Below are 17,334 nucleotides of genomic sequence, written 5' to 3' on the forward strand. Positions count from 1 at the left end.
CTGTCTGCAAAGGAACCAATTTGAAAGGAACCTCATTTTGAATTCATAAAGTCAAATGTGCTTTGCCTGGTGTCTGTTTAAAGTCTATGGGTTATTGTTGCCTTGGTGAAGATTTACCCAGGAGTGATTAATTTGGGGATTTGTTTAAAAATTATTATGGTAGCAATTTGTAGACAGGTATATGTGTTTAATTTGTTGTTAAGTTGTTAAATATTTAGTTTAGTTTTATATTTAAAAAGCCTCTTGAGGCTTGATGGTTTTATTCCTGAATTCAGAGCTGCATCTCAAATTTACCATATGAAAATGTAGGTTATGACAGTTGTTCAAGGTTCCCTCTGGGATATAAACAACTTAACCTTTACCAACTGCTGTGTCAGAACAATTGTGTGCTTTGCATTGGTCTGTTGGAATCTATTTTGTTTTACTGTTGCCTTAACGGGTTTGTAACAGGGAGTCAGATTAATTAGGGGAGTTAGGAGTTATTATAGTAGTAATTTATAGACCTATGTATGTGCTTAAAATCTTTTATTTCATTAATAAATTTAGTTTTGTAACAAACCTCCAAGTCTCGGTGGACTTCTTACTGCTGAATTCAAAGCATACATCTCGTTATAAAATACAGATTGCACAACAGTTGTGGCAGCTGTTTCAAGTTTCCCTCCGGGATTTGAGCAGCTTGGCATTTACCATTCGCTGTGCCATAACAAAATTGCATAACATAAAAATGTGCCATTCCATCTTTCATTCGTGAGAATTATTTTCTGTGGTGTTAAACAGTAGAACTGAGGATCAATATTCTCTTGATCTAAGCTTGGTTTAATTGTCTTTTGTATAGAGTAATTTGCAGCATAAGGAGCCCATTGAGTCCATGCCAGCACCCTGCAGAGCAGTCCAATCAGACCTACTCCCTCATTCTTTATAAAATGGCCTCTTCTCTTTACATATTTGGGTGCACTTTGTGATTATAACTGTGAAACCATATTATTAGTAAACTAATTTGAAACACGCAAGTATTAAATGTTTAATATTGTTTTACGCTTGGATGGTAATCTGATTCGGCATAGTTAACATCGATTTATGAATGGGAAATCATGTTTGATGAACCTGTTGGAGTTTTTTGAGGATGTTACTAACAGAATTAACAAAGGGGGAGTCAGTGGATGTAGTATACTTGGATTTTCAGAAGGCTTTTGATAAACTCCCCCACAGGAGGTTGGTTAGCAAAACTAAAGCACATGGGATAGGAGGTAATATACTGGCATGGATTAAGAATTGGTTAACAGGCAGAAAATGGAGAATAGGAATAAGCAGGTCATTCTCACGTTGGGAATCTATGACTAGTGGGTTACTGCAGGGATCAGTCCTCAGGACCCCAGCTGTTCACAATATATATCAATGATTTGGATGTGGGGACCAAATGTAATATTTCCAAGTTTGTGGATGACACAAAGTTAGGTGGGAATGTGTGTTATGAGGAAGATGCAAGGTGGCTTCAAGAGGATTTGGACAGATTTAGTGAGTGAGCAAAGACATGGCAGATGGAATATAAATGCAGAAAAATGTGAGGTTATCCACTTTGGTAGGAGGGCCAGATGCACAAAGTATTTTTTAAATGATAAGAGATTAGAAAATGTAATGTACCAAAGGACCTGGGTGTCCTCGTCAGTAAGTCACTGAAGGCTAACGTGCAGGTGCAGTAGGCACTTAGGAAGGCTAATGGTATGTTGGCCTTTATTGCAAGAGGATTTGAGTACAGGAGTAGCGAAGTCTTGCTTAAACTGTACAGAGGCCTTGGTTAGACCGCACCTGGAGTAACGTGTGCGGTTTTGGTCCCCTTGCCTTAGGAAGGATATTATTGCCATAGAGCGAGTGCAATGAAGATTCACCAGACTTCTTCCCGGGATGGCGGTATTGTCCTATGAAGAGAGATTGGGGAAACTGGGCCTGTATTTTCTAGAGCAGAAGTGAGGAACCTTTTTCTTATCAAGGGCCACTCACAAGAACGAACTCAGTCCCGGGCCATACACACAATAACCAACTTAATTTATTTTTATCTAGAGAGAATACAGAAATGTTCAACTCACACTGCTTTACTGCAGTGGCTGAGTTTACTTTTTCTTAATGAACCTTATTATTGTAGATTCTACGCTGTTCACAATGACTGGTACTTCAGTCTGCATTACTGCCACATCCAAAACCTCCTGCCCATCACTGCCGTGTTCTTCAGAAACATGAACACTTTGGGCTATGATTGCTGCTGGTTGTGACCTTTAGATGGTGGAGTTTGACTCACACCGCCTTCTCAAGGGCAATTAGAGATGGGCAATAAATGCTGGCCTAGCCAGTGACGCCAGCATCCCATGAATGAATAATAAAAAGATGACACAATCTGAACTCGCCTCCATGCTAAACTTGGTTAGGTTCTGGGACTAGATTTCGTTATTGTGTGGTCCTCTGATATGCCCTGGTGTCCTTCTTTTCTCATCCTCCAGGGACACTATGGTCCTGAGGCCAATTCCCATGGTGTTACAGGAGAGTGGCAGCAAACAGAAATGGGCAGGTTGCTTTGAAAGAGCAGAAACGGGTCTGCATTGAACATTAACTGAAATGGTAAAAGAAAAATTAGCTCATTGTTTAACAGCGGGAATATCACAGGGTGCCCCCATCAGGCAATGTGTAACCTTGAACTGGTTAAAAAAAACGCTCTCAATAGGGTAAATGGCTCAGAGATTCATAAGACGTCATTAATTTCCACCTTAGAACCAGAAACACAGTGTGTTAATGGCAGAACAGGACAGAGGCATTCTCTTTGTCATATTAAATAAGAACAAAGTATTATAATAAAATGAAAGCAAAAAAACTGCAGATGCTGGAAATCAAAAACAAAAACAAAGATACCTGGAAAAACTCAGCAGGTCTGGCGGCATCTGTGGAAAGGCGCACAGTTAATGTTTCGAGTCCGCATGATGCTTCAACAGAACTAAGGAAAAATAGAAAAGGGGTGAAATATAAGCTGGTTTAAGGGGGAGGTTGGGACAAGAAGAGCTGGATAGAGGGCCAGTGATAGGTGGAGGTAACGAAAAGATGTCACAGACAAAAAGTGTTGAAGGTGGTGATATTATCTAAAGGAATGTGCTAATTAAGGGTATAAAGCAGGAGAAGCAAGATACAGATAGCCCTGGTGGGGTGGGGTGAAGGAATCGAAAAAGACTAAAAGGTAGAGATAAAACAATGGATGGAAATACATTTAAAAATAATGGAAATAGGTGGGAAAAGAAAAAATCTATATAAATTATTGGAAAAAACAAAAAGGAGGGGGAAAGATCAGAAAGGGGGTGGGGATGGTGGAGAGAGTTCATGATCTAAAACTGTTGAACTCAATATTCGGAAGGCTGTAAAGTGCCGAGTCAGAAGATGAGGTGCTGTTTCTCCAGTATGCGTTGAGCTTCATTGGAACAATGCAGCAAGCCAAGGACGGACATGTGGGCATGAGAGCAGGGTGGAGTATAAAGAATTAACCACTTAGCAAAGGCCATGCTAACACAGAGAGAGGGGGAGGGAGTGAAGGTACAATCAGAGAAACAAATATTCAATCATCCCAAACCATACTTAATCACTGCGAGGAAACTTCTAACCATCCATGGCGCTCACCTTATAAGAGTCTCTATTTCTGATGTGAGCAGGTTCACTTTAAGGTTAACTGACTTAACTGCAATAGTTACTTCCTTGAACTCCTGAAAGAAATTTATTTTTCACAGATAGTGTTACTTTGAGTTAACCGGTTATGCGCAGAGATGTCCAGAAGCTTGATGTAGATATTTTCAATAACACTGGGATAGCACAGGGAGATGTAACAAACGGAAGCACATCCTTATGCAAGTGGACACTCTGTTTCTGTTAAGATTCCAGCAATTCTCTGAGAATATTCAAAGCTTTACCTGACCAGCCATCAGTGGAATGACAGTCCCAGCTGATTTATGGTCAGTCTATCCTCTACTGATTCCTCACTTCACACACTGCTCTGAGTGTTGGAAAATGGCATTTGACATATTAGAAAATGGGACAGGAAAAATCTTTTAAAGGAAATGTATGATGCAAAAAAATACTGAAATTACTGAGTGCCTGTTGAATTTTGAATTTGGTACTATAATTTAGCAGAGTTGCAAGTGTAGCGAGCTGAAGTATATTTCTGCCTGGCTCTCAATCAACGACTTTAGGCGTTTGAAGCAAGTTGGGAAACCAATGAATGACAGAACAAATAATTGGCCAACTGTCATGGTGATTTATGTATTTATCTCAGTAACAGTCATACAGCAGCGCCACTTCACAGGCTGCAGGGCAACACTGTGGGTAGAGCTCTGTTATTTTGCCTTGCTTGTACTCTGGGTCTCTTCATAAGGAGATTGTCTGAGCGAGATTGGAATTAGAAAAAGTTATAGCAAAAGCATTGGCTTCTGAGCCATGTAGGTCATGTTTCACTTTACAAGTAACTCAGCAATGAAGCACACATTGCACAGTTTGGTATTTTGTTTGGTTCCAGACGTGTTTCAAAGTAATTATCAACACAAGATTATTCTGTTGTGTAGCATTTTTAAAAGACATATAGAAACAGCAAATGTTTTTTGGCCTAGCCAGCAGCTGACTGCCTTGTTAAGAAATTTGCTCATGAATAGGCTTTGCTGAAAGAGGGAGCATTTGCATGAAATTTTTGGCAAGCGAGCTATTAATTCGTGTAGTCTCTGTGTTTTCCTTGTTCTATGACTATTTATTTAGGAATTGTTTTCTCTGATACATTTTTTTGAAATTTCACTGCGGGCCAGATACAAAAATGCAATGGGCCGCATCCGGCATCCGGCCAGGGGTTCCCAATCCTGCTCTAGAGTTTCGAAAAATGAGAGGTGATCTCATTGAAACCTACAAAATACTTGAAGGGCTAGACAGGGTAGATGCAGGTAAGATGTTTCCAGAAGACATTTGATAAAGTGCCACATCAAAGGTTATTGCGGAAAATGAAAGCTCATGGTATGGGGGGGGGTAACATATTGGCATGGATAGAAGGTTGGCTGGCTGACAGGAAGCAGAGTAGGCATAAATGGGTCTTTTTAAGGTTAGCAAGATGTAACGGGTGGTGTGCCACAGGGAATCTGGTAAGGAGTATAATGTGGGAAAATATGAAATTGTCCATTTGACAGGAAGAATAAAAGAGAAGCATATTATCTAAATAGTGAGAGATTGCAGAGCTCTGAGATGCAGAGGGACCTGGGTGTCTTAGTGCATGAATCACAAAAGGCTAGTATGCAGGTACAGCAAGTAATTAGGAAAGCTGATAGAATATCATTTATTGTGAAGGGAATTGAATACGAAAGGGCAGTTATGCTTCAGTTATACAGAGCACAAGTGCAACCACATCTGGGGTACTGTGTACAGTATTGGTCACCTTATTTAAGGAAGGATGTAAATGCCTTGGAAGCAGTTAAGAGAAGGTTTACAAGACTAATCGCTGGAATGGGCAGGTTGTCTAATGAGCAAAGGTTGGACATGCCAGGCTTGTACCTGCTGAAGTTTAGAAGAGTAAGAGGCGACTTGATTGAAACATACAAGATCCTGAGGGGTCTTGACAGGGTAGATGTGGAGAGGATGTTTCCTCTTGTGGAAGAATCTAGAACTAGGGGTCACTGTTTAAAAATAAGGGGTCACCCATTTAAAATGGAGAGGTGGAATTTTTTCTGAGGGTCATTTGGAACTCTCTTCCTGAAAAGGCTGTGGAAGCAGAATCTTTGAATATTTTTAAGGCAGAGGTGGATAGATTCTCGGTAAGCAAGGATGTGACATGATATCAAGGGTAGGAGGGATGCAGGTTTGAGTTTACTATCAGATCAGCCATGTTCTTATTAAATGGAGGAGCAGGTTCAAGGGGCTGAATGGCCTACTCCTGCTCCTTGTTCGTATGCTCCTCTGTTTGGGGATCTTAGAAACAGGGGCCACAATTTCAAAATAAGGGCTAAGTCACTTAGAACTGAGATGAGGAGAATTTTTTGTTACTCAGAGGGTTGAGCCTTTGGAATTCTCTACCCCAATGGGCTGTGGAAGCTCAGTCATTGAGTATGTTTAAAGTAGAGATTGGCATTTAGAAATTTGTCAATAATGTAAATGGATATGGGGATAGTGTGGGAAAAGGCACTGAAGTAGAAGAGCAGCTATGATCATATTGAATGGTGGAGCAGCATTGATGGGCTGAATGGCCTACTCCTCCTATGTTCTGATGTTTCTTATGTTCCTATGTTTTCTTGTATGTTCATAATATCTGATCATTTGTTCCTGAAATTTTAGGCTGTGTTCCTGATCTTCTATTTGCAAGTTTGTGATGTAACAGTCAACATTTTGTTACATTTTGATTCAGCCTGCGGTAATTAGGAAAATCATGGGAATGCTGTCTAGTGGCTTCCATTTATGGATAGAATGGCAGGATTATGTTTATTTCTTTATCAGACAGTGAATTAATGAAAGCAAATACTGTACTAAACTTCAGGAAATGTCAACAATTACTGATGTACATATTATTGAAGTCAGCATCCAGAGGACTGGCCACAAGATAGCCGTTAAAACATTTTGGATTTAGCATTCCTTCTTTTGAGGTGAATTTATTTATTGTTAATTCTTACAGATGAGACATTACACTCTCGGGTGGATGTAAAAGATCCCATAGCACTATTTTGAAAAAAGGCTGGGGAGCTATATCCACTGTCTTGACTAATTTGGTCCCTCAATCGGCACAACAAAATCACATTATTTAGTAAATATTACATTGCTGTTTGTGGGAGTCTGTTGTCATCTTTCTTACATTACAAGAGCAACTACAATTCAAAAGTATTTAATTGGTTGCAAAGTGCTTTGGGATCTCTGGCCTTGAAAGATGCTATATAAATGCAAGTTTTCCTTTTCTTTTAATAGATTGTTTGTCCATTATTTTCTGATGCCCTTCAAATATACAGTTAACAAGTTGATGCGGTCAGCAACTGAATGGTGCATTAGGTCAGCAAGTTGTCCTTTCAATTCTTTGCTAAACCCTGAACACATTGAAAGATGTGTGCTATGATACCTTCTTGGAAGGAAGAAGAAAGTCATAATCACCGATGTATTACAAGTTATATAGTAACATAGGCAGACACCTGAAACCTAGTGACCTGCCTCCCCCAAGCTATTTGAGTGACACTTCTGTGCAGAATAGAAAAATAATTAGAGCAAAGATGCTTTATTTTTATATATCCATCCTGTAAAACATTGCTTGAAGTTTCTTAATATTTTGTGTACTTTTGTTCTCTTGCAGGCCCTTCCATCAAGCATGATCATTGTAGGAAGCTACAGCGCTGTGATAGCAGCTGTGTTTGTTGTGCTTAAGACAGTGAACTATCGGTTGCACCATGCACTGGATGAAGGAGAGATTGTGGATCAAAGCAACAGTGAGATAACTGAGAGACGTGCAAAAACTGAGCAGCAGGATGGATCATCCAGGAGAGATGACAGTAATGGACCAGGGTGAGTGAATGACATACTACATGCTTGACTGCAGTCAAAGATACTACTTTTTTTCAAAAATACTAACTTAGTTGTTTGTAATTGCCTTACTACTTTGAACAGACCACTAATGTTCTCCAAGGCATCATTACCTGAATGCCAGAATAAAATTGAGATCACTGAGAGATTATCTGAAGTGGTTTTCTTGCAAGTTGACCAGGCTGTCAATTATCTTGAGTTTATTTTCCTTTGCTTTGTAAATTGTCTGCTAATAGTTCAAGTTTAAAAACTTGCTGGTTATTACTGCAGCTTTCCATCAACATAATTGGTTAAAGCATTTCCTTAATTCCAAGTTTATGCCTAAAGCTGATTTTCTGTGATTTAAAATTTTTTAGCAGTATTCATATGTTGAATTCCAAGATTGGATGATTATATCAAATCTGCTCACTGATCCGATGTTATGAAACCTTTCATGTGGAAATTAGTGAATCTTTTAAATGGATTTATAACTGTTCTTACAAAGCAAAAGATATGATATTTGAAGGCATTCTTTGTGAAGCAAGATGTTTCATGATATTTGGCTAGTAATAAAGGACTTTTCATTTTATTGGCTTGTTTTGGGAAGGTAATTGTCAGAAAATGTCTGTGTCCTACATAATTTTGTTGCGTAAGAACTTCTGTCACATCTATATATTCCTCTCAGTTCTGTGCAGTAGCAAGGTATATGCTGAATTCATTGAAAGCTGTTGATTAATGGTCACATTTTGGATTGAGTATACTTAGAATGATGGTGTTTTATAATTGGCAACAAGAATTAGCTTGACCCGTTTTCTCGGTTTTGTATTCCTGTGGTAATACGCACCTATAACTGGTGAAAGAAAGAACTTGCATTTATATACATGTCCTTTGGGCGTCGCAGAGCGTTCTGCAGTCAATGAAATACCTTTGAATTGTAGACACTGTAGTTGTGTAGGCAAACCCAGCAGCCAACTTGTGGTTCTATCAGTAGTAATGAGATAAATAACCAATAAATATTTTTCTAATGGTGTTTATCAAGAGATAAATGTTGACCAGGACAAGAACTCTCCTCCACTTCAAATAGTGCCATGGGATCCTTTAGTTCACGTCACAGACAGATGGGACCTTGGTTCAATGCCTCATTCAAAAGATGGCACAACTGACAATTAATCCCTCTCTTAGCACTGTACTGAAGTGTCAGCTTAAATTATGGGCTTCAGGATATGCCCTTGAGGCGCAATAATTTACAAGGTTATGGGATGTGAGATTAGGCTGGGACGTGATGGACCAAATTGCCTCCTTTCATACTATAAGAACCCAGGACTTTGTGGCTCAGAAGTGAAAGTAATATCACTGAGCTAGACTGACTGTCAAACATAATTTGGAATCTTGGAGGAAAGTTCTGAAATCCCTAAATTACAATGATAAATGCTGCTGATTAAACTGAGAGATATACAATGTAATGGTCACTTAAGATACAGCACACCCAGACTAGGAGATGTAAGATCTCAAGGGCTTGATCATTCCAAAGAAACTTGATATAAGGTACAAGAAGAAAAATAAAATCCTGTTTTGCTGTTGAGAAGAAGGAAACTTGGAAATCATGGAGAATCCTCTTCATGTAAATAAATTCCTTTAATAAAACAGCATGTGCAGTAAGAACCACACATTAATAATTCCCAGAGCATTTTGGAGCTATAAAACAAACTTGCCATTTGAAGGCATCTGTAATGTAATATACATTAGAGTAATGTTAATGATGTCAACAGTAACCATTCAAAACTTGGTTCGAGTCACTTCCGTCCGATTATTAATGCAACAGAAGTCCAACTTCAGTAAAAGTGCAACAACACAAATCAAGCACTGCATTTAAATGTCAGTGCGTATTTTCCATGTCCTTTTAATACTCTTCCTGAAGCCCAAAGAAAGAAAAGTCATTGCATTTATATAGTGTCTTTTATGATCTCAGTGTATCCCAAGGCTCTTTACAGTACTTTAGACTTGTAGTCACCATTGTAATTTAGGGGAACTTGGCATCCAGTTTGCTCACAGAATGGCATCACAAGCAACAAAGAGGTAATTGACCAAATAATCTGGTTTAGTAATGTTAGTTGAGGAATTACTTTTGGCCAGGACACCAGGAGAACTTCTCTACTGTCCTTTGAATAGTGGCACAATAACTGTGTCCACCTGAGTTGGCTTAATATCACATCTGAAAGATGGCACCTCCAACAGTACAGCATTCACCCAGAACTGCAGTGAACTGTCATGTGCTCGGATCTCCGGACTGAGACTTGAACTCTCAATTTCTGAGTCCAAGGCAAGAGTACTCCTACTGAGCCAAATCTGACATCTGATAATACCCAGAGTATTTCACGAGCGACTTCCAAACTTTCTTTCAATTGTGAGAAATGTTGTAATAACTTATTTGAGCTTGAAATACTTTATAATTGTGGTTTAGCTGCTGGAGTTTTGAGTATGGGCTGTTAAACTGGATTCATGTCTGGAGCTTTCCGTGATTATCTTTTGACAATGGAAAAAATCTCCCAAAACGTTTTATCTGTGTAGTGGTTTCCCTTTGGTTGTTTTCTTTCATCGGGATTGAGCAGAGTCTGTACATTGGGGTCAATTTTCTGTCTGGAGGAAATGAGTTTGATAGGTCAAATAGCTTTTTTTTTGTTGGCTTATATTCTCTAAATTGTTCCAAAGATTTGCATTACTCCTCGTGCTGTTTTTCTCTTCAATCCCACATGATGGAATTTATCTTGGACTAGGAGGGTGTTTGGAATATAGGAATTATTGAATATAGAAAGGTTGAAACTCAATGAAACATGGCATTTAAGAGAAATTCGATAAATAACTCAAATGAAGAAAAGAAAGAACTTGCACTCAACTTTTTCCCATCCCAGAGCACTTAACATTCAATGTTTTACTTTTGGAAGATTGTCAATGTTATTCTATAAGGAAAACAGGGCAGCTAATTTGTGTTCAGTAAGGCACCGCAAATAACAAATTAAATGAATGATTGGTCAGTCTGTCTTTGATTTGGTTCAGCGAGTAAAGGATGTTGGGAAAGGCATTGGGAGAGCTGCTCTTTGATTTGTCCCTGCGAATGTTTTTCATCCATCTAAACCACCAGAGCAGGCAGACAAGGCCTTGCAATATAGAGAATAGGAAAGTAAAATTAGTGCAGTTAGTTTTGATGTGGAGGCAATAAAGTACATGAGAGCTTTTGCAATGAAGTAGAAGAATAGGTTTTACTGGATAACAATTGCCAATAAACAAAACCATGGACTATTATTTGATGTGAACTTTTGACTGAGCTGGCATATGCTTGTTTTGACTTGGTCTTTACCAGTCAACATTTCAGTGTTTGTTAAATGAAGGGGTTTAATCTGATATTGGTATTTAATATAATAGCCCCTGACTATCAGGAAAAGTGCAGTAATGTAATGTGAAAATTTGTCTGTATTCTCTCTGCATAGAGTTGCAGGTTTTTGTTTTATAAAGCTGACTGTCATATTGAAAGAAAATGTTAAAATTATTCATCTTAAAATTATTGTGGTTATTTAAGTGTTAGCCAATATTGTTGTAATGTTTTTTATGATCAGCAGAGATGCTTATGGACCACAGATCATAGGCATGCACCCCAATTGCAGTGCTTAGACAATAATCTTTTGTGTTAATAAAAACTTACACTGTAGCAACCCCTAGATTGGCAGTGACACACAGTAACGGTAACTCAAATTTTATTTGTAAAATTATATTAAAGATCATATGTTTCTGTTTAGATCAGAGATCCACAGTCCAGCAGTATCTCTTGTCTGAAATAGTCAAAGGGCCAACAAACTGCTGAATAAACAGGCTGATCTGACTACAAGGATTCCTCTATATGACTGCATATAATTCCAGACAACAGAAAGTGGAATAGATGTGATCACCAGGTTTGGCCTTCTATAACAGAGATGTTCAACAGTAACAAGTCAGGCAATGTCTTCAGGGAGAACGAGAAACAGAGTTGACCTTTCAAGTCAATGACCTTTCATCAGAACTGGTTGTTTAACTGAAATGTTAACTCTGTTTCTCTCTCCACCTGCTGAGTATTTTCCAGCATTTACTTTTTTTAGTTTCAAATTTCCAACATCCACAGTATTTTGCTTGTTTGTATATATCTGCTTGGATGTGGAATCTTAAAAGCATAATAATTCCTCCCTTCCCTTCTGCTCCCAAGAAAAGTTACCCATGGGAACTTTGCAGCTAGAAGTCAAAAAACATAATCTGTGCTATAAAAAGGGGTTAAAGTTATAAAACAATAAAACGAAGAGTCCTGTGAATCCAATGCATTGAGTGATTGTGGTTTAAACGTATGACTTACTGTGGTTACCATGATGATTGAACACCACTTTATGCATTTTTTTTCATTCATTCACAGGATGTGGGTGTCACTGGCTAGGTCAGCATTTGTTGTCCATCCCTAATTACTCTTGAGGAGGTGGTGGTGAGCTGCTCTTTGAACCGCTGCTGCCCATGTGGTGTAGGTACACCCACAGTGCTGTTAGGAAGGGAGTTCCAGGATTTTGGTGGTGTTCCCATACGTCGGCTGCCCTTGATCTTCTAGATGGTAGAGGTTGCGGTTTTGGAAGGTGATGTCAAAGGAGGTTTGATAAGTTATTGCAGTGCAGCTTGTATTTGGCACAAATTGCTGCCACTGTGTATTGGTGGTTGAGGGAGTGAATGTTAAAGGTGGTATAAGTGGGCTGTTTTGTCTTGGATAGTGTCGAGCTTCTTATGTGTTGTTAGAGCTGCACCCATCCAGGCAAGTGGAGAGTATTCCATCACACTCCTGATTTGTGCCTTGTGGACAGGCTTTGGGGAATCAGGAGGCAAGTTACTCGTTGCAGAATTCCCAGCATGTGACTTGCTCTTTTAGCCACAGTATTTATATGGCTGGTCTACTTTGATTTCTGGTCAATGGTAACCCCCCAGCATGTTGATTATGGAGGACTCAATGATGGTAATGCCATTGAATACTAAGGGTAGATGGTTAGGTTCGTTCTTGTTGGAGATGGTCATTGCCTGGCACTTGTGTGACACAAATGTTACTTGCTACTTATCAACCAGAAACTGAATTGGACTAGCCATATAAATACTGTGGCTACAAGAGCAGGTCAGAGGCTAGGAATTGTGTGATGAGTAACTCACTTCCTGACTTCCTAGAGCCTGTCCACCTTCTACAAGGCACAAGCCAGGAGTGTGATGGAGGACTCCCCATTTGCCTGGTTGAGTGCAGCACCCACAACACTCAAGAAACTTGACACCGTCCAGGGCAAAGCAGCCCGCTTGAATTGGCACCACATCCACAAACATTCACTCCCTCCACCAACGATGCACAGTAGCAGCAATGTGTACCATCTACGAAATGCACTGCAGGAATTCACCAAGGCTCCTTCCACAGCATCTTCCAAACCCATGACTGCTACCATCTAGAAGGACAACGGCAGCAGATAGATGGGAAAACCACCACCTGCAAGTTCCGCTTTTAAGCCACACACCATCCTGACTTGGAACTATATTGCCGTTCCTTCACTGTCGCTAGGTCAAAATTTGTGTAGCATAGACTTTCTAAAAGTTAGTTGGCTGTCATGATGGAAATTGACGATCTGTCAACCAGATTAGAATGGACAATACCTAAAAAAGGAGATCATTATTGTCTGGAAGGAGCCTTCGGCAGTGTGAACGTAAATTTTTGTATTTGCTATTATAATATGGTTGTCAGACAGATAAGAACCAAATAGGAAGTTTTCTCCAAAATTACCGGTAAATGTTTATTCAGAGCATTGTTTTGTTCTATAATACTGCACATAGCTGGCAGTCATTATATGGGAGTTTTATGGAATGTAAGATTTGTTTTGCACAAAAGACTTATTTATTGCTTTAGCAGCAAAAGATGCATTTTTTAAAATAGTTTTCCAATTTTACTCCCATCTACTTCTGAAGGCACTGATTGAAAGAAATATAATCCCACCAGTAACCATCTAGCACCTTGTTCAAGTGTCGTTTTTAAATTTTCTGCGTGATGTTGGCAGTGCTAACAAGACTACATTTATTGCCCAGCCTGAGTTGACCTGAGAAGTTCTGTTTGGTCTTCTGCATGAACCACTGCAGTCCTTGAGTGTTTCTGCAAAGTTATTAGGTTGGGAATTCTAAGCTTGTGACCCAGCAATGATGCAGGAACAATGATTCTATGTTCAAGTCAGAATGGCCTATGATTTGTAGGGAGACAGGGAGATGATGCTAGTTTGTAATTGTCGATGGCAGAGGTTGCAGAGCTGTTGCAGGAAGCTTGGGGAGTTGCTGTAGTGTATCCTGTAGATAGTAGGGTTAGAGTCAGGCTATTCAAACATGAGGTCACAAATGACACACATCAATGTTTTTGTTCTATTAAGGTTAGTGTCCACGCATGCATTCTTCAGGAGAGATCATTGGATGGTGATCAGAACCAGAGACCCTAGTTTTTCGCCCTCCTTGCAACCCCACCCCACCCCTCCCTCCTTACCCCACAACCTTCCTAGCCTGTTACATTGGTTATTTTTAGGGCCCCAAGTGGCTCAGCTAATGCAGTGTAGACTTGAGTTGGAACCTGAACCTTTCAGTTCCACATGCTTCAGTAATACACAAGGAAGAGGGAATGATGGAGGAAGGGTGGATGAAGAGGTGTTGGGGAAGAGAAGATGGAGGGACTGAGGAGGAGGAGAGTGGAATTTAGGTTTAGTACAATGGAATAAAGAGGAACTATTTGTGCATTGAACTGCATTCCTTTTTTACACTAGCTATTCGTTGAATCAGAGCAGAAATCTGTCAAACCTGAAACTTTTTACTGGTATAAACTCAGTAAATTCTGCTGTCTGCATCTTTCCTGGTTTCAAGTACAGTGCATCCAATTTTGGGAGAAGTTTTATGCTAGGGCCAATGGATTCACCACTGCTTCAAATCTACCTGAACACAATATATATATATATATATATATATATTTATATCTCCATGAGACATTTTCTTAGTTGATTTTCATATTTGGTAAATTGTTGTGCACCTTTTTTAGCTTACTCCCAGATATGTCTTTTGTGTGGAAGAGCATATTGGAGCATCAGTGCATCCTGCTAGTAAACCATGATACAAGGATCAATTTGACTCTTGCTGAATTCCATACATCAGCTGTGCTGCTGTGGAACTGAATCAAATCCAACATTGCTCCACAAGGAATGATGGAAAATCAAAAGAATTATGCTCGACTTGAGTAGCTCTTATGCAACTTAGAGCAACATTAACAAAGAACTGGAAGCATGTTCCTAACTCCTCCTTTTGGCAATAGTTGGTGCATAACAGTGGAAATGAGGAAATATAGAAAGAAACTGAGGATATTTACTTTTTTTAATGCAGATACCTCTTGTTTTTGCCTTGTTTCAGTCACCTAGCCTTTCTTTGTGAAAGGTAATGTACTTCACAGGGATGTTCTTACCACATTAATGGTACTGTACCAATGCAACTTTTACTCACATTGACCATCGAATATTTTATAATTGCTGCAATGAATGCTAATACAAAGAGTATAGATATAAAATGGCATTGATGTAATGTAGCATAGCCTATATTTGTATATAAGGGCTGGCAGTGTTTTGTTGGATTATTAATAAATAAATGGCACTTTGGTAAAAATAGGTTTTGTATCCAGAAAGCTAGGATGAATGCTGAGAGTAGCTTGCTTTCTAGCTGCCTATGTCAACAGATCAGCCCTTTCCTGCCTCTAACACCCAAAATGGCAGCTCTTCAGAAAGCCTCCTGAAATTAACAGTGGTTATCCAGTAAGAACAAATACAATAAGCTTTATCTAAGTTTTTAAACATTTTAAGTACATGAGGAACTATTTCACGTTGAGAATAAATATCTCCCTTTCCAAAATGTGGTTTTGTCCTTCTGGCGATTTAAGCAGCTAAATAAAAGTTATGGGTAGCGCTGTGTTGTAAACTCACATTCACTGGGATTAGGACTGACATTATTGCCACAAACTCATTTTACTTCAGATCTTTCCAGCTGTTGGAGACAGGTTTATATCCCATCAGTCTGGCTTGGATTCAGACCAAGGGACTGTGGCAGTGTAAAGTCAGGATTGTATTCCACTGTATGGAATTCAATTCTGTGTTTCCACCTGCTGTAGAAGCAATAACGGGATAGTCGTTTCCACCCATAAGCCTAAAATATTTTCACTTTGCCAAAAAATTGGGGCACTACTTACATTTTGAAGTTACTAGTTGCTTCCACAGTTAGCCTTAATGGTAGTGCTCTTGTCTCTTGAGTAGGAAGCCCATGGGTTCAAGCCCCAGTCCATGGATTTAAGCATGTCATCTGACACTTAAATGCAGCATTTAAAGATTGCTACTAACAGTGGAGTTCCCCTGGTGTCCTGGCCAACATCTACCCCTTGACCAACATTGCATAAATGGGTTATCAAGCCATTAACTTGCAGTGCACAAATCAGCTACTGTGTTCCTTGTTTTAGATTTAAAAATACTTAATTGGCTGTGAAGGGGTAAGGGATGACCTGAGGTCATGAAAGGTACTAGATAAATGAAAGTTCTTTCTTTAACAATCAAAGGTTTCAAATTACATCATTCAACCACAACAGGTGAAGCTTGATCCGCTGTGTTTTGTAATTTGTTTTTCTCCCCTTTTCCCTGCACAGATTTTCCCTGCCATGCACCTTCACCAGCCAAGAGGACAAGCTGCCAGGCCTCTATCAATGCTGTCAAGCTGGGCACAAGGTGTGTGAAAATGGCCCATGGTAACTTGGTCCCATGATTCCCCACGCCACACCATCACTCCCAACCTCTCACCACACCCCCAACCTTTAACCTCTGCTCATGTGAAAGTGCCTGATTCTTGCTTTGCACCAACCCTACGACAGCACTGTTTAAACATAAGGAATTTGGAATATGAGGATGTTCACGCTCTCAAAACTTAAGCAATTTTGAGAATCATTCCCAGATTAGATTTCTTCCTTGAAATTACCTGTAGATTTTTTATATATGTATGCAAGATGTAATTGGCAATTTTAAAAATATTGTATGTGACTTATTTAGGGACAACTTGATGATGTTGAGTATTGCAACCTTAATACTCAGTATCATAAAGTGGGGCATTGGAGGGCTGTTTCCTCCACACTGAGCAATGAGTTGATGCTTTGAAAAATGTGGATTAATAGCTGTGGCATCTCTGCGCACAAGAGCGCAAATATTAGATTGGCACACTCTGCTAAAGTAGCAGTTTAGACCTCCTACCATCCTACTAAAATAGGTAATGGCAGAGGTTGGGAGCATGGCTACCTAGCTGCTCATTTAGCAACAGAAACTTGAGTCTTGTTGAAATTAACTGTGTATTAATTGTGCTTGAGAATGGTTACAAAAGAAGCTCTGGGTTTGATTGTGCAAGTGTTAGTTGTCTGTGTGTTCCAGATAGATGCCAGATGATATTCACATTGAAAAATTAACAAGTATGCTGTCATTCCTTCAAGTTATTAAGAAAGAACATGCCGATAATTATTAGGTCATTCTGCAGCCTGTATTAAATATTGCATTTAAACATATGCAAATTAAACAGTTGAAGGAATTTAGAATGCAATCTCTTTGAAAGAAATCACTACATATTTTAATATGTTGTTTTGGCTCAAAATCATGATCAGTACCAGTTCATATTCAAATGAATGAAGCTGCTCCAGGACACATGGGTTGAAACGAGGGATATTGAGAG

The 17,334-nt window shown here is 39.3% G+C and overlaps 1 protein-coding gene across 6 annotated transcripts in view; it reads left to right on the forward strand.

Annotated features, from left to right (window-relative positions):
• The window catches only part of pcnx1 (pecanex 1), a 296,740-nt gene that overhangs the window by 69,497 nt on the left and 209,909 nt on the right, over nt 1-17,334 (forward strand). For 5 of the 6 annotated variants that reach the window (XM_041214599.1, XM_041214600.1, XM_041214597.1 and 2 more), the window contains exon 2: nt 7,328-7,536. In XM_041214599.1, the coding sequence (XP_041070533.1) occupies nt 7,328-7,536 (209 nt within the window). Of the gene's footprint in view, nt 1-7,327; nt 7,537-16,270; nt 16,350-17,334 lie in introns of those variants that run through there. The other variant, XM_041214601.1, reaches the window with a different exon arrangement.

Source organism: Carcharodon carcharias, chromosome 20 (genome assembly GCF_017639515.1).
Source record: "Carcharodon carcharias isolate sCarCar2 chromosome 20, sCarCar2.pri, whole genome shotgun sequence".
In the NCBI taxonomy this organism is placed as follows: Eukaryota; Metazoa; Chordata; class Chondrichthyes; order Lamniformes; family Lamnidae; genus Carcharodon; species Carcharodon carcharias.